The sequence below is a fragment of the Plectropomus leopardus genome, chromosome 8 (assembly GCF_008729295.1).
Source record: "Plectropomus leopardus isolate mb chromosome 8, YSFRI_Pleo_2.0, whole genome shotgun sequence".
Classification (NCBI taxonomy): Eukaryota; Metazoa; Chordata; class Actinopteri; order Perciformes; family Serranidae; genus Plectropomus; species Plectropomus leopardus.
The window spans coordinates 34,760,996-34,779,662 of NC_056470.1; the positions used below are offsets into that span (position 1 = coordinate 34,760,996).

The 18,667-nt window shown below is 38.4% G+C and overlaps 2 protein-coding genes across 2 annotated transcripts; one reads left to right on the forward strand and one right to left on the reverse strand.

Annotated features, from left to right (window-relative positions):
• The first annotated feature begins 7,122 nt into the window (after window positions 1–7,122).
• Window positions 7,123–10,818, forward strand: LOC121947269 (galactose-specific lectin nattectin-like). Its single transcript, XM_042492239.1, has 7 exons — window positions 7,123–7,229; window positions 7,670–7,735; window positions 7,996–8,008; window positions 8,981–9,084; window positions 9,471–9,605; window positions 9,747–9,867; window positions 10,595–10,818. The coding sequence occupies exons 2-7, from the start codon at window positions 7,670–7,672 to the stop codon at window positions 10,654–10,656; spliced, it is 501 nt and encodes a 166-aa protein (XP_042348173.1). The 5' UTR covers window positions 7,123–7,229; the 3' UTR covers window positions 10,657–10,818.
• Window positions 10,819–13,408: 2,590 nt separating this feature from the next.
• On the reverse strand, window positions 13,409–15,693 carry LOC121947271 (galactose-specific lectin nattectin-like). The gene is made up of 7 exons (XM_042492240.1): window positions 15,667–15,693; window positions 15,404–15,469; window positions 15,122–15,137; window positions 14,803–14,897; window positions 14,198–14,332; window positions 13,942–14,053; window positions 13,409–13,629 (listed from the first exon to the last, which is right to left on the reverse strand). Exons 2-7 carry the CDS (start codon window positions 15,467–15,469, stop codon window positions 13,559–13,561), a joined length of 495 nt encoding a protein of 164 aa, XP_042348174.1. The 5' UTR covers window positions 15,667–15,693; the 3' UTR covers window positions 13,409–13,558.
• Window positions 15,694–18,667: the final 2,974 nt, after the last annotated feature.

Below are 18,667 nucleotides of genomic sequence, written 5' to 3' on the forward strand. Positions count from 1 at the left end.
CTTTTCTGTACTTCAGGAGAGCAACTCCAACTTACTCTCAGGAGAGCGAGTGTTGCCATCTTCACCACCGTGGGAGACGGTGAAAAACGCAGATATTTTTTATGCTTTTCCGGTGGTTGAGGCGACATATTTTTGACGCGCGCTCTCTGTCCGCTGGTGGGAGTGTGCTCGCCAGTGTGTGCATACACGTGTGTGTGCGCGCGCGTGTGTGCGTGCGCACATTGGGGGCAGAACTCCACCATGCGTGATACAGAGAGCAAAGAGGAGTTGTTAATGCACGACCATGTAGAGACAGAAATGACATGCCGCTGTGTAAATAAGTGTTTATACTGTATGTGTAATAAGGGAAACACTGCAGTGTCTCTCAGGCTGTGGTTGGTGAGAGATGAGTGTGTCCCTGACTCATTGCACATCCTTCTAACATCTGTGACAGCTGTTGTACTCCCAATGAACGGCGGTTTACCAAAAGCTGGCTGTAGCAGCTGCTCCCTCCTGGTCTGCAGGTCGAGGGCTTTTGCATCAGGCGAAATCTGCTCAGGTAGTTTTTGAGCGATGCTACCAGTAAGAGGGGAGTTCTTCAAATGTTGATGCAATCTACTGTAACGTTAGATAAGTATCGACCGTTAATGTTTGCCCAATTAACGGTTTAGAGCAGCTACACGGTGGAGTGATACATGAGAAGTTAAAAGTCCCGGTGCTGTTGTACTGTATACACATGTGGAACACCTCTCAATCAATCAAATTGCTTGGTTTGATCTAACTGTTGTATAATGAACCCTAACAGCCCAGCTTAAGTGAGCCTGGTCAGGTTCCAGTGGGAGGCTTAACTTATCTTGCTAACTTTTTGGCTAATTCCCTTCACTTGTTTAATGGGATGACAAGCAGGGGGCAGGGGAACTTGAGTTTTGCTACCCAACCCTGCTCATTCTGTGGTTTTATTTGCCCAAGATTTCTACCAGAACCCCTTCCCTGATGAGCATATACTTTTTAATTCCTGTTCTCCTGAACGAGGTATATCAGGAATGCCTTTTCTTTAACTTTGGACCAGACGTCCATTTGGACTCAACAATGAACTTAATGGATTTTAGTGCTCAAAGGTCAAGGCCGCTGTCACAAAACATGTTTTTTGCCATTACTCAAGAATTCATGCACTAAATTTTGTGACAGAGTTTTACACAGAAGTCTAATTGGATAAAATGATGAGGTGCTGACATTTTATATCTCAAAGGTCAACTTCACCGCGACATTACAGTGTTCTGCAGAACACTTTCTGGCCATTATGGAGCGTCATATCTCAGGAACAGGAAGGGAGACATTTGATCAGATATTGAATTGGTGACACTAACCTTGAAAATGTACTGCTAGTACAGATCTACTGTGCTGATGTGTGAAGCCTCCATGTTTTGGAATATGTAGCTTCTTTGCAGCGACATCCACATTGAAGCATGTTCGACTATCATGATGGCATATGATTCTGAACAGACATGCATGTAAACTGTAATTTCAACTTGACTGGTTGGCGGAGGCATACAACCATGAAGCGGTAACTATAGCTCCGGAAATGCGGAAATGACCAAACACTGTAAAAATGTAACATGCAGTTTAATGAACCACTTCATTGTTTAATAACAAAAGAGCAATCTGAGCTTTTAAGGGAATGTAAGTGCAAACTTGATGAGCATCTCTGCATTTGTGGAGAAATACTAGGTGCATTTTCAAAGAGCAAATAGAAATGAGAGCTGAAAATATAACAAAAAAATAATCAGAAAACTAATGCTGTGCTTATGAGCTCATTGTACTTTTGTTTAAATAAATGTCCCCAAAGTTAAATTAATAACTTTTAGTTTTTAATATATGTCAGTGTAAGGGCTGCTCCTTTGAAGTCTGTGATTTGAATCATCAGTCTGAGTTGTTTTTTTTACTATTCTGTGTGTTGTGCAGTATGCTTCTGGGGACGCTTGGTCCTTTTTTTTTAGCTGTGGAGAGAGCGCACTTGACTTTCGCAGTACTCTTTGATATAGGGAGCTGCAGGCAAGATGTGGCAGTGTAGAAGTAGAGTGGGGATTTCTGGCACAACTTCACCAAATTCCAACATGCATGTAGAATAAAGAAAGTCTTGAAGACAGAGAGCTCTAGCAACACTCACACTTTAGAGAACAACTTCGTCCCACCCCTGCTTTGAGAATATTGATTCATCATGACTGAACTTGAGGTTTTGTTTTCTCCATTAGAACATTTATACATGGCGTGGCTGATTCAGGGAGAGGATTGATAGTTAAACAGTGTCATCATAAGTAAACCCTCAGAGCTGTTTGTTTAAAGTCATTTAACTGACACAGCAGGTCGCTCTCACACTTCTCATATTCTCAATACTTTGACACCAGAAGTGGAGAAATGTAAGACAAATAGGAGTTCCTGGGTGTGACTTAAGTGAAGATGGTCCTAAATTAAGTTGCAGTGGTGTTGATTGTCAACACCATTTGACACAGTGTAACAGAGGACAGAGACATTTTCGACACTGTCAAAAATGATCATTAGGGTAATATTCTTTATTTCAGAAACTTGAACTCCTTTCAATTCTTGATACCAGTATTTCTATAAACGTACTCTCATGTAAAAGACGCACTTCAGACCATTTAATGTTGTATTTTTGTACTCTTACTCAAATAGACTATAATAATTTAATCTTTAACTCTCCAAACATTTTACAAGTAGAGAGTTATTTTCATGAAGTCCTTCATGTTTTAAACGTCCATTGTATGTTTTAAGTGTTAAATTCACCTATGCTTAAAGCTCAGCTGTGACAAAATATATGTAAAAAAAAAAAAAAAAGTATGAGTATGACTAGTATATGACCTATCACACCGACAATACTTTTGCTGTACTTATTCTGAGATAACTGCATTTGTGTTGTAAATCTCAGAGACAAAAGTGTTCCTGTTTGCTCGTGTCGCCTTAGTCTTTGTTGTGATTGTAGTCATTCATGTCAATAACACACAACCCTGAACACTGAAATATTGTTATGATGATACATTTATAGGTTCTGTATGTAAAACTTAAAGTAAATCTAGTTCAGATGTATTTTTACCAGTTGCAGATGTTTTAGAAGATATAAAACCTCTGTTATGTTTTATACACCGACAGTAGTGCTGTGATCAGAGATCTAATGTAAAAGTGTAGATGGGAATAGTACTAGATGACTGACACATAGAAGTTGTGCGACTGGTCCAGCAGATGACTGTGGAGACTAAGTCCTGAGTTGATCCAGACACCCAGAATCATGGCAGATCCATACAAATTTCAGAGGTTTTTGCGGGTCTGTGAACACAGTGTAGGCAAAAGTTTTCATGAAGTTTTTGTTCCCTCAGCAGCAGTTTGTGGAGTTTTAGTGGCTGGGTGGATAATGGATCAATTTTTAGACTTAGTGCAATGACAGTATAATTTCATGTTCGCTTTATCTGTTGTTGTTGTGGCGTGGATGCGCAGAAAATACTGATATATTTGTGTTTACCAGTTTAAGTGAGCCCTGACACCTTGATTAGTAAACTCGAGGTGTAGAAAGCATTCAAGTGGAAGCTTCTCTAGCTTTTTTTTTTTTTTTTTCACTTTCATTGGTTAAAAATAATGGCAGCTGTGGAGCAGCAGCAGTTTGTTGAGTTTGAGATGTGGGGTGAAGAATAAATAAGTTTTTAGTTAGATCGATTTAAGCTGATCAGATCGATGGATTTGATTAGAGGTGCAGCTGCTGCAGAGGCGAGTAAAACCAGACTGTCAGACCCAGCTCTGGACGATATGTTTAATCCTGCAATTTAATGAAGATTAGGTCTCATTCGATGGTGTCACATTATATACAGGTTTTCATTCTTGTTGGGGTTGAAATAGCACCAGTTTGTCACTGTCATTTATCTTCATTTACTTGAGTCACATAGGAAACAATGTTTTTCACTAAAAAGATGATTCACAGGTGAAGCTGGAAAAAACAAGATGACACAGCAGGTATAGCACTGCTGCCGGCCTGTTCTCTTCATTGTCAACCAGGATGTTCGACATCAAACAGAATCATCTTAATCAAACACCCCCGAGAGATTTTGTGCATTTTTCTTTTCTGCCTTAGTCAAAAGTCAAAACCATGAACAGTAGCCTCAGACCAAAAGTACACATAAGTATGTGGACAGGCTGTCCATGCCCTCTTGTCCATTTTGTGTAAAACAGAAATTCGTCTAATTCTGTTAAAGGAGAACACCACCTAACATAAGAATACAAATATTTATTTCCTTGGCCCAAGAAAGTTTGATCAATATTTGTGAACATGAGTGACTCTTTCTCAACACTAGTAACCGCAGAAATAAGTCTTAAACTTGTGATGTCCTCACGAATAAAGTCTGGAGCTGGTGCACACTACAACTACTAGACGACTGATTTTGTTCATATGTTTTTAGGTTGTCTGTAAGTAAGTATAACCTCCTATTCTTGTGAATGTGATATCTCAAAAACACTTCAAGGAATTTCTTTAAATTTCAACAATGAACTGATTAGGTTTTGGTGTTTAAAAGTCAAAGGTCAAGGTCATTGTGGCCTTATCTGTCTCATTCTTGTGATTGCAATATCTCAAGAACACCAAAAGGAATTTTAGTCAAATTTGCCACAAAAATCAACTTGGACTCAACGATGAACTGATTAGATTTGGGTCGTCGTAGGTCGAAGGTCAGTGTGACCTTGTACCCTTCTTAACCTTATGAAAGCAATATATCACCAACGTCTTAAGGGAGTTCCTTTAAATTTGGCAAAAATGTCCAGTTGAACTCAAAGATGAACTGATTAGATTTTGGTGGACAAAGGTCAAGGTCACTGTGACTTTGTCTGTCTCATACTTATGAAGGTGATACCTCAGGACTCCTTAAGGGAATTTCTTCTTCTAATCACTTGTACTGAGGAAGAAAGGGATTAGAATTTGGTGGACAAAGATCAAGCTCACTATGACCTTTCTCTGGCCACAACTCAAGAATTCTTACTGTACATCCACACCGGACATGGCACAAGCACTTAGTACTGTGTGCTTCCATTCAGAGTCAATGCAAAGACGTGGACAGATGTGAATTCGGGCCAGGCGGCGCAAAGGACGCGGCTTAAAGGATGCGATGGACGTGATGGACGCGAAAATGTAAATTTTGACACTTCATTACACTTCGCAAAAATTTTGCGTGGGGCTGTGTTGCCATAGTCTGCCAATTGATTCCTGACATTACTGAGACACGGGAGCTACATTCAGCATCAGGACTTCTCAGAGACAGAACAAATGTGGACCTGATCGTGATCCGTGAGCAAACCTATAAAGTTACATGGTAAGCGCTGAAAATACACCTGTGTCTGTGCATGTAATGTGCTGTGAAGAGTGTGTCTTGGTTCACTCTGCTTCAGAGTACGGAGCCTGTTTACATCCAACTTTCTGTTGTATTTCACTGCTAACCACGTTAGCTGTTAACTGCCTCTCCATGCTAACGTAAGCAATTTTTGCGAGTTTCCAAATGCTCCAGAAATAAACAAGCAACCTAATATGAGCGAATAACGTGACGTGAAATTATTATTTTTTTCACATTTGGTGTGAACGCACAGTTAAGCTTATGACAAAATGTCAGATTTTTAATGGAATAACACGATAAAGTGGTGAGATTTTATTTATATTATATTTGGTCAGATACTGCAGTGGTGACAGTAATCTTGAAACTGTGCTGAGTGTATGGATCAATTGTGCTGCCCGAGAGAAGATGTGTGTGGAGCATCCATGTTTTCACAGACAAAGATGTAAACAGAAAGAGAAACTTGACTGGTGCACAGAGACATACAACCATTTCCTTTCTTTATGCCAAAATGAGCTTTTTTCTCTTGTAGTGTTCTCAGTTCTGAAAGGAAAATGTTTCTGTATACTCAGGATATTCCTCTGATTGCTCTTAGTGTCATATACATCCTTCCCAGTTCATTACCTATGGAGCAGCTCCAGACATGGCATGTCATAGACCCTGGGAATAATGGGCGTGGTTCTACTTTAAGGACGGCACTGCTGCTGGCCAATTGAGTCATGCTGATTCTCTGGTTCAAAGTCAAACAGAACCATTTTAATTCAACACCCCTGGGAGATTTGTACAAGAGAGGCATCTGCCAGTTTACCTTCAGCTGCACGCACAATATCCACCCGGTGTCTTTCACATGGTTTTCAGTTCTGATCATTTACCTGCAGCCATAGAGGTCAACTGTAAAATGTGGCAAATGATTGAGGAATCAAAAAAGATAATAAAAATGAACCTGATAACTTACATACAGTATGTAATAACATTGAATATTGTATACATGAGAGGTATAGCAGAGCTCGTCTCTGTGTTGCATTTTTATAAGTGACAAACAACTTCAGTGTAGATCCACTATCACGAGCAGAGTCAAGGTGGTGAAGGTCTCTCACTTCGCCTTTTAAACTTGAGCAAAGTTTCAAAGGGTCTTACAAAGACAAGGAAAGAAGGTAATAAGCAACAGAAGAGAAATTACCTAAAAATTAGCAAGAAATTAGTCAATCATACAAAAAATTACCTGAAAATTGGTTAAAATACAAAACAAAAAAACAAGAAAAAGAATGCGTAAGAAAAGAAAGAAAAACATTTTCGAAGTGCCTATTAATTAATATACAGTAATTCTGTAACATTTTTTAAATTTTATTTACTGTGGTCTGAAATAGATGGCTCTTATCTTCCACTTTGGCAATTCCGACAGAGCCTTTCTTGGTGCACTGTGTTGATTATGATACAGCACCACCATATTGGCGTAATATTGCATTTACAAATGGGAGGAATTCACCAAGTGCAATGCTTGTTAGAAAATAGTTTTTTCCCTTATCACATCACGTCAAGAGCTGGAGGCAGGACGAAGTTTGATGAAGGCGGATATATGAGCACGCCTGCCGAATTTGACTTCTCCCTTCCCTGGGGTCACATATCATTTGTGTGCCCTTTTCTAAGTTCACAACTCTGTTTCAGGTCCATTCTGTTGAGACTGTAAAGTCTGAGCCAAGAGATTACTCATTAATTACAATAATTAAACAGTATCATTTAATCAAGGAAAGACACGTCGCAGGTTTCTGAGTCCAACAACCCAGAAAAGGTATATAAACTGTGGGTGTCCCTCTCAAAGACATCCTGCTACCTGCTACTCCTGCAAGAGCAACCTCACCTGATCATCACAAGGTAAGGCTCTCACTCCTGCCTTTCACTGTGGCATCAGCTGTTTTTATTTGTATCTACAGAAAAGACTTTTCATCTTTTAATTGTTAAAATTAGTGTTCACAACAAGGGAAAATCTTCCTTTAATGTATATTTCTTTGAGTCTTGTTTCTGAAAATGTTTTACAGTTTGTCTTCATGTAAATATGGAAAAGACATTTCATCTGTTCATTTTTACATTACAAACAATGTCGGGTTTCTGAAAAACATGCAGACTTTTAAAAAAGAATTTATCTTCTTCCATCATCAAATAATATTTTATAAATATCTGTTTTTAAATAATAATAACATTGCTGTAAAACATTTTTTTTTAAATGTTAATTTTGTATTTTGAGTACCCTTTTAGACAACTCATATACTTTCCTGTGGTGCTGTACTGAATTAATATACTGCGTCTTTAAACAGATGGCATCAAGTCTTTTTTTAATTGCGGTCTTCTGTTTGGCCAGTGGACTGTGGATCGGAGCCAATGTAAGTAAAATATACATTTAATATAGAAAAATATTGGTGCTACAACTGCTAAACTGTAAACACTAGTAGCATGTCTCTGAGCCCATCGTCACGTTTTCAGCATAGCTTGTCATTTTTCTTCACAATAACTACCAACGCAATAAAATACAGCGAATAATGTGGATAATACACAATGAAATGCACATAAAGCTCAAGTCTAAAATTAGAAAAAGAGACAATTTCAGGTCCAGTACTTATTACGTTTTCATTTTTGTTCACAGGCGCAGTCTGATGGTTGGTACCTCTCAGATTCAGGAGGTGGATGGTCATAATGCAGCAGCTGGCACTTTGTGATTGCTGTTGCAGTTATATAGTTTTCAAATGGATTATTTTAAAGAGTGCAGCTCTCCTGAGAAGACAAACACAGCTTAACTGATTTGTCTTCAGGCACTTTAGTTAGACATTGTTCCTGCAGATCCTTAAAAGCTCTTAAAAGGCATTTAATTTATTAATCTTAAATAAGGCCTTAATTGTTATTAAATTGACTTAAAGCAAAAGTCTTAAAATGCTCTGACATTTTTTTTTCTGACATTGCATCGTAAAATCACAAAATAATTGGTAACATCTATTTTTTTGTTCACTACATAGATACACCTCTTTTGTTAAGCTTGTCTCGATGGGAGTCCAAGCAGTGGAATCTCACATGCAGACTGAAAAACATAAAATTACCCAGAAAACCAGCCTGAAATAACAGATATTTCCCACTTTTAATGTAAACCAAATAGATACTTTAATAATAATGCAATATGTTATATATTTCATTTGTTCAGCTCTAAAAAGAGTTGTTTTTTCAACATTTGACATAGACAATCTTACTTTTTAACTCGACAAAAAAAACTGTTTTATGTTACAGTAAACATTTGGGCAAAATGAAAAAAAAAGGTCCTTTAATTTTGATTATAGAAAATTGGTCTTAAACTTAAGTCCACGTGTCATTAAAAAAGTCTTAAATCCATCTTGCCTTTAGCTGCATGAACCCTGTTAAAGGATAGGTTTACAAGTTCTGTCTTAGAACAATATTTGGGAGCCCAAAGGAGCACTGAAACTGATTTGACCTTCTGTTATCATTATTCCTGTTCATACTGGCCATTAACAGATCCCTTCTTACTGCACTTTTAGTGTCAGTGGTAGGGGGACAAAATCCACTGTCTTCCTGATGAAACAATCTTTGTGCTACTCTTCTGATCATCTACAACTGTGTTTTAGACTTTTGCTGTGACGATTGCAAGCAGTGCCCCGATGGCTGGACTGGGTTTAGGGATAACTGTTACAAGTACAACCATGCCAAAAAAGACTGGGCTGATGCAGAGGTACGAAATGCAACAATATGAGTTGTGACTGTCAAACTGTATTTAAACATAGGCTTATGCTCATTTTCAGGTTTTTGCTGCATGTTAACATGCTTGAATGGTCTAAAACACGTTATTTTCATCATACCATCTGTGAGAAATTCAAAACACTGACAACCAGGTTTTTATATTTTGGTGATGTAAGCATGTAGCTACATATATGTTAGCAGAGTGTTTGAAGCCAGTGACCGACTGTAACAGGGTGTAGTAGGTCTCGTTTAAACCTGTTGTTCTTACAAAAACCGCTCAGTAAAAGAAGCGAGGCTGTTCTCATTTAACTCATTCCATCTCTTAGTGATTTTCTCTCACTTTATTGATCTTTTTCACTTCACACGTTGTCTTGTTAGCGTTTCTGCATTGGTCAAGGTGGAAACCTGGCATCCATTCACAACAAAGAGGAATTGCACTTTGTCGAAAACCTGATCTTCACAGCGACCAACAGAAATGACCAAACTTTCGTTGGAGGCCATGACACTGTAAAGGTGAGTATTTAAACAATAAATATTATGGTAGATGGTATGATTTGGTAGTTGCATTGAGAGTCCGGTATAATTTGGACCAGATGATGGAATTTTTTTTTTTTTTGTGATTGGACTGAACTGACCTTTCAATCTGTCTTTCAGGAGGGCGTTTGGTTGTGGAGTAATGGATCCCCATTTGACTACAAGGGTATTTGGGGTAAAGGGCAGCCAAGCAACGGTGGCAGCAGCAAAAGCGAGCACTGCCTGGAGTTGAACTGGAATGGTACGCACTGGTTTTCTGCAGTACACCCATCAGTAAAAACATTAAAATCAATGACAGATTAAGGAAATAACATTGATGACTTTGTTACAATGCATTGCTCTGCTGGGAATCTTTGGGTCTTGGCATTCATACAGATGCTACTTGAGATGCACCACCCACTCAAACATTTTTGCAGACCAAGTACCCCTCCTCATGGTTCTAACAATTCCCCTGATTGCAGTGGTCCACCCAGCAAGTCAATGCACTATGCCACACCCGAAACACTGTGCAGAGATGGCATTGACCTGGCCTCTAAATTCTCTAGATCCCTATCCGATCAGTGGGACTTACCAGTACACTGACAACCCACAGGACTCAAAAGAACCACCAAAGCCTTGGTGCCTATAGAGGTCTTGCATCCATGCCCCAACAGATCAGAGCCAAGTCCAGTCCACAGTCGGGCCTCTGACCTAGAACATCTTTGGTACCACCACGTCCCACAGATACTCAAACAGATGGGGATCTTTGGAATTTGGAGGCCAGATCAATGCCTTGAGCTCTGTAAATGTGTTTGGGAAGTAGGATTCACACAAGATGATCGATGTTGTTCTCTTTACCTGTCAGTGGTTGTCATGTTTTATAGAAATGGTGTACATCTGTATATATCGGAAAGTTATATTGAATCTGTAATTTTTTTAAAAAAATCACTCCCTGCAGTTGTAATTGTTTGTTACTCTTTAAACTTTAGGTGCTCCCAATGACGTCAACTGTCATGTAGCGAAGCCCTTCGTTTGTGGCATAAAGCTGTAAAGTCTCCAACATGTGCTGACACATTTGCCATGGTGATGTCACATCCCCACTGATGATGTCACTTCTACCAGGGTGTCAAGCCTCGATGACATCACTGCAAGAAGATGTATTGACAGTTCTGATTTCGTTTCAGTTGATTCAATAAACCGATAATCCCGTTAAGCAATCTGTCTCTTTCTATTTGTACATTTTACAACCCGATAAAGGTGTTCTTTGCATTCACATTCATGTTCTATGCAACATCTATGCAAAAAACATCAGTTACAAAAATATAGACCTCGGAAAAATTATGCATTTGAATATCTTGTGACTCAGACACTAGGTAAGACACCAACTTTGCTGCTGAACATTTATTGACCACCTAAACATAATACAGATTTAATCCCTTAATTCTCTGATATGCTTTCAAACTGTACCATAAACTACAACCATATAGTTCTAGTTGGGGATTTCACATCCTGGCGCTGTAACGCCAGGATGATACAGCGCCAACACACAATAAGGGGCATACTCTTGATCTGGTGATCTCCTGCGGCCTTAAAATAGTCATAAATCAAGTTGTTGACTGCTGTATCTGACCATAGCTGCCTAATTTCAAGGTTAAAGTACACCCAATAATTTTTAAAGCTCTCAACGATATGTCACCCTCATACATAGCAGACTGTCTATCATGTTACACCCGTAATCGTGCTCTTCGATTATCGGACTCTGGACTACTTATAGTCCCAAAAACTAAAAAAAGCAGCCTTGAGTGCCTATGCGCCAAAACCATGGAAAAAATTCGTCTACATATTCGACAGTCAGACTCTGTAAACATGTTTAAGAAAAGGTAAAAATGAAACATGTTTTTTCACTCTGACATTCCCTTAGATCGTAAACCATATAAGACTAGTTTATCCTTCGACGCCATTGTTCTTTTCAGTTGTACAGTGTTTTCGATTCATTGGTTAATTTTAGTATGTGTGTGTGTCTATTATTTTTTTTTTTATCTTTTTGCATGTTTTATCTTATAATCTGCATACTTTATTGCTACTTCTTTGTATTTATTTATAAAATGTATTATCAGTATTGTGATTATTCAGAGCATTAACAGCACCAAACAGCTGTTTGCTATTAAGAAGATATAGTCAAGTAATGGCAGAGAATAAGGTAACATTACCTGTGTGTGTGTTGTTATCCGTGTTTCTCATTGGATTGTTGTGGTGAGCTGGGTCATGCCATGCCCACGTCCCATTTGTTTGGGGTGTGAGAGTGAGAGTGAGTGGGGCAATTGAACATCATCACTGTGTCTCCTTTAAAAGAAGTTAATTTTGCAACAGGCAGGCTCAGATACTTAGCTATCTGTGGTGGCAGAACACAACCTCCATGGCCAAGTGCATCAACATTGTGCATCAAATTAAACCTAAACACTGTACCTCTGACTGTCTTCAGGTTAAAAAATGCCTTCAACTGTTGCTGCTGCAGTACAGCTGGCACAGTCTTCATGATCATCCACTCACATCAGCAGTGGGAAGCACACCCAGCCTTCGTAGCAAGCCCCGTCAGTTAAAAAAAATAATCAAATGTTGAAATCCAAGTTGAAATGGACAGGAGAGGAGCCACTTAGCTAAATATACAAGCCTGCATAAGGCTTGAATGTGATGGGTTAAAGGTCAGCTTAGTAAAATAAAATATCATCATGATGTGTTCAAATGTCACATCAAGAAAAAGGAAAATTATTTTTTGGTGAGAAACTTGAAAAATGCAGTTTTTTGGGTGAGAAATTTGTTCCCAGCAATATAAAATGGATAGTAGAGATGGAATTATCACCTGTTAAACATCCTTTCACACGCTCTAATCATTAATTGAGTGAGTGATTGAAATGTTTATTTCGAACATGATCTCTTTCCAAGTCCATAAACATACAAACCATCAAAAGAATAGTGCATAAAATTAAAAGGAATAAAGAAAAAAAGACACAGTCAAATCTCCACCCCTCTCCATTGTTCAAGTAACTAAAAAACGTACATAAGCTTCCTTACTTAACATAACTCAAAAATACAACAATAAATAGAAATGAAATATATATGCACACACATACACATATATACAGTATATATACACATATACACACAAATACATATATATTCATTATGAACATGCACACTTACATATGCATATACATACACATACATTCATATATACATACATACACATCATCTCATAATACATAATTAAAACTACTGATGCCAAGATTGTTCTAATTAAACATTTATATTAACATCATCTCTTACATCAAATAATAGCAAAGTGTATTTGTCATGTGTTATTCAAAGAGACTTGGATCATTAAGGAGTCTCAGTAATGGCATCATATCATTAAAAATTAATTATCCCCATCCCTATGCAGAAATATTTTTTTATTAAATCTTTTTAGGGATACACACCTCCTACCCGAAGCAATAACAATATTTACACTAAACAAACACTAACGATAAAATATCACACAAATGGCACATTTAAGACTTTTCCTTTATCTTTTCATTGTGACTGCATATACTGTTATTGGGTTGTGTGTGATGTTATTATTTTAAATGTTATCTTTCTTGATATGGAACTACAGTCTGAATAATCATTTATTTATATATATTTATATATATATATATATATACATATTTATATATTATTTATTTTAATGAAAATAATTGTGAACAGTTTTTAAGAGAGTTTTGGTGGATGAGTTGGTGAAATAACAAGGTGAGTCAGATTGCTGGACAGAATATATTTATTGATTGATTCAACTGAAATCAAATCAGAAACGTCAGTAGATCTTCCAACAGTGAGGTTGTTGAGGCTCAACTTCATATTGGAAGTGACATCATCAGTGGGAATGTGACCTCACAATGACAGACATGTCAGATGTCTTATTGTGGGTCTCTGGCACAAAGAAAAGCTTTCTTCTGATTACACTTTATGTCGTTGACAAAATCCTTTCCTGTAGACAAACAATAGCAACATTTCAGAAGGCCCAGTTGTAAAAATTTTCACATTGACTTTGTCAATAGATTTTCATCTAAAAATCTCAAACTACTTCAGTGTTCAATGTTGCAAATGTAAGCAGAAACACACACACACACACACACACACACACACACACACACACACAAAAGAAATAAAAAAAAAACCAAAAGAAAATAACAAATTCCATAGTATGGATAAAACAAAATGCATTTATTATGTAAGATCACATCACATAACCAGTTAAAAAAGATATTTTCTCTGTCTTCATTACTGCTAAATGTTTTACCTTTAAAGTTGATCTCCATGCAATTTTCTCCTCCACCACTGTTGTTGGGCTCGCCGTCAGCCCAGCCTTTGAAGTCAAACTTTCTGCCATCGCTCCACAGCCAAATACCCTCCTGGAAAAAATATTATTGTTTTTTTAAATACAAAGCTTTTACTTTATTTCATTTTTTATTTAAAATGTATTTCAGTTATGTTTTAACTTTGAATGTTTTTGTCAAAGATGAGTTTAAAGATGTACAAAGAATAGGTGGACTCACATGTGATGAATCGTAGCCTCCAACCCAAGTGTTTGTATGTGCGGCAGACACTCTGAAAATCCCCTCTCTGAGGGCCTTGTAGACATCGTCGCTTTCGAGGGAAGCCAGATTTCCACCGATAGTGGTGCAGAAATGCTGATAAAGGAGAGGTGAGGAGCAAAAAAAAAAAAAAAAAGAGTGAAAAACCCGTGTCTGCTGCAGTCATTTGACCCTGGTGTGCTCATAGTACACATTCCCATCGCATTAAAAAGCCAGATGTCAGCGGGTTTTAGTGGGGTTTTTGTGCAGTGGGAATGAAGCTACATTGTGTTAAATTCCTAGCTTCAACATTACTGTACCATGGGCACCAACAGAAAAGGGTTTCCTTAGTATTTAACACTTAGTAAATCGTTTTTTAATGCGAATAACAAATCCACAATAAAAGTCTGTGTATTTAAGACCAATGAAGTGCCAGATTCAGTCACAGATAATTGTGAAGCTGTTTGAATGTGTCTCTTGTTAAAAAATGCTGATATGAGAATTTTCACCACTTAGTGATTCTTGTAAGAAAGGCCCGTTAAGAGCATAAGTCACAAATAATAGTGTTTCAGTGTTTTCAAATGTACCTCTGCTTCAGCCCAGGTCTTCTTGACGTTGTTGAACTGGTAACACCGTTCCCCAAACATAGCCCAACCTTGAGGGCAAACTTTGCAGCAGTGATCTGGGTAGCAATAGTAGATGATTAGAAAGACAATCATGCACAAAGCTTCCCGTGGATATCTGAGAATATTCTCACTCAGCCCATTCTTTATAAACAGTCTAACAAATAGCAGCTGTTGACCAAGGAGCAATGTTAAAAAATAATGTTGTCTTATCAATAACCAGAAGTGCAGTCACAAAGTGCAGCTGCAGTTTTTCACCCCCACCGTTCTGAGAGGTACTAACCTAGTCCACATGTCGCCTGTGAAGATAAAGACATAATGTTTAGCATCAAATTCATCTCTGTTTTGCCTTCATCTGTCAGATTTAAATTAAAAAATACGAAGTGTCAGGATGTTGACTTTTATTCGTAAAACTGTTTTATTGCAAAATATCAATAAAGCATTTATACTGTGTGTTAAAAACATGATTTTGGGCTGGAAGAGCTCTCGTAGGACTTGTTTTCTTTTACAGTTTAGGTGTTAGAACACCAAAGATTTTTCCAAAATCAATGTGCTTGTCACTTACATTTGCTCCAGTCCACAGTCCAGTGGTCAAACAGAGGACCACAATGAAAAGAAGACTTGATGCCATCTGTAAAAGTGATGCATTAAATTACAAATTCAACATTTGCAAAAATTCTACTGACAGCAAGGTTATTTGGTGACATATGAATACAAAATTTAAAAAAAAATCTTAAAGTGAACAGTAAAAGAGAAGATAAAGTATTTTCTCTAGATGTGAGTAAAATCAGCTGTTGCAGTGATGGCAGGCAGGAATGAGAGACTTACCGTGTTGATGATGATCAGGTGAGGTTGCACTTGCAGCAGTAGCAGGTAGCAGGGTGTCTTTGAGAGGGAAATCCACAGTTTAAATACTCTCTCCAGGTGTTATGACACGGATGCTTATGGCGTGTCTTTCTTTGATTAAATGATATTGTTTGATTAATATAATTAATAATGCAAATTCTCTTGGTTCAGGCCAGAAAAAAACTAATGCTTTTGAAAGACAGTTGGAAATTATACATGCTCTGCCGTTTCAGCTCTCATCCAGGATGTTACTATGCCACACCAATAAACACTGCTTAGGAATGGTCCGATGAAACGTGGCATGGACCTTAAGGCATCACCCTGGCCTCCAAATTTCACAGATCTAAATCTGATACCGCGTGTCACAACCCAGAGGACACAAAGGCTCGGTCACCATCTCCCTGCTACCACACACCACAGGATTTCCCAGATTTGCACAAAACTTAAGCAATATGTTTGAAATGTCGATAAAACACAATTTCAAGATTACTGAGTTTTGATTGGGTGATGTTCTGTGACTTCTACTCTGGTCATAGCATTCCAAGAAACATGGCGATGGATGTGCGAAACATCAGTATCTTTATTTCTATTGCAGCCACCGCACTAGCTGTCATTATTTCCAATCCAAGGCCACATAGGCGTGTTATGGAGCAATAATGGAAAGGCAAGCCCCTTTTACGTATGAGGGATTTTTGAGAGGTAGAAGTCCTCAATTTCAAAGAGGAATTGTGGATTCAAAACTTCCAGATGATCTGCTCAACTTTTGAAGAGTGCTGTGATGCAATAACACCTCTTGTAGCGCCTGCTGCATCATGAGGGAGCCAATGCCTATTGACAAGTGTGTAGTCATCGCATCATGTGACCTATTAATGGGGGGTACCTCCGAAGTACCCGCATGTCCCACAAACACTTGGTCAGATTGAGATCATTGGAATTTGAAGGCCAGGTCGATGCCTTGAGCTCTCTGTCACATTCATTCATGATCTGTTTGTATGCCTTCGTGATGGCAATAACCAAAGCCAGAGGCCTGAGGTGTCATTCTTACAAACACAATATTTCAAGATACCTTGAGGGATTTTTTTCCCCTCAATTTTGGCACAAATGGTCTCTTAGACTCAAGGATGAGCTGATTAGATTTTGGTGGTCAAAGGTCAAGGTCACTGGGAGCTTGAATATGCCTTAATCTCTTGAATACGATATCTGAATTTGGTCTTGAGGGAAAATCTGGTGGCTGAATGTCAAAGGTCAAGGTCATGGTAAACTTACAAATCATGTTTATGACCATAACTCGAGAATTCATACGCTCAGATTTCACCTGAATGGCGCGCCCACTGGCTGCCCTTTGTACAAAGGCTCGGTCCTTGCCGTAGCGGCTGTCATCCCCTCTCTCTCCCACTTTTGCTTAGCTGTCCTGTCCAATAAAGGCCAAAAAAGTCCCCAAAAAATCTTAAAAAAAAAAAAAAAACATAAAATGTGTAATAGAATATTATGATGAAGTTCTAACATTTTAAATCCAAAAGGTCAACTTTGACATCATAATATTCTTCAAAATCACTTTTCTGATCATTACTCAAACCCCTCTTTTACTTTACTTTGCTGCAATGGTTGGATGTACTGCCAAATTATTGAAAGCAACATTGGAGACAGCTTATTGTTGTAAAATAAACATTCAGCTCACAGACAGCAACTCTGGTGGATATCAGCAGCAAATGGCACGGTCCATTAAAACTTGTGACACCTGTGTCACTGTGTCATCCCAAGGCACACACCTGTGTGGTGCTGATGCTGTTATATCAGCTACACCTGTCAGCTGGATGGCCTACGTACAGTCGAACCTGCTCTCTAAAAATCTATTCAGATCAAACAGCAAACTTCTCTCCGTGACTCACCTGATGTGTATTCAGCTGGTATTTCCTGTCATAAACTCATACAAATCTTTTACTCTTATTAATAATTACTATTACACACAATATCCATAATCAGTAGGCCACAGTATGCACTGCAGACATCATATATCATTAACAAAAAGCTAAAATGTTCACCCCGTCCCCTTATACACTGAGACCACCACTTCCCAGACCTTCACCTCCTCGCCTCTGCTGCTGTTAGTGGACCTACACTCCGAAACAAGTCGCGACGTCCAGTCATCACCGGCAGATTAACTGTTCTTTTTATTTTGTAGGTAATTGTTTTTGATCCATTTTTAAGTTAACCACATGTCACACAGTTATGTTACACTCTGTTGCTTTAAGTAAATATCAAATGTTAAATTCCTGTGAACAGTCCTGGAGCGGATTCTGTGCACACAGCTGAAAATAAACTGGCAGCCACCCCTATGAACAAATTTTTCAGGGCTGTTGAATTAAGATGTTTCTGTTTGACTTTGAACAAGACAATCAGCATGATTCAATAGACCAGCAGCACTGCTTTCATAACATGAATAATATGAATTTCTGTTTTACACTCGGCGGTACGGTGGCAGGGGCCCTTCTGTGCTGAGAAACATGTTCTCCTTGTGCCTACGTGGGTTTTCTCCGGGTCTCCAGCTTCCTTGTATCATATATATAAATATATACATAAATATTGGCCTTTTGAGTTTAGTTTGTTGGTTCCAGAATGGATGGTTTCACTTCTGCTTTTTGTTTGGTTCATTCAAGTGCAGCTCATTCAAGTTTATCCAGAGTTCACTTGTTCCTATCTCACTCTTTTAGAGGAGGGGATTCCAGGGTTTAGTAGCACGACATCAAACAACTGCACCTCATCCTTGAAAGACCATCTCAAAAATTTTAAAAATTTTAAGTTGCATGTGTGTGTGCAGAATGCCGCGCGCTCAGAGTCGGTTCTGCCTGCCCCACCAAACAGCCAGGTGGGAAAAGAGGAAGTGACCTCACCTTACCTGGATATATTTAACTTGGGAGTGGTCTAGGATTGGCTATGAGGTTTTTAACCTGGGTTACACCTTCCCCCTGTGATCTCGGGCACC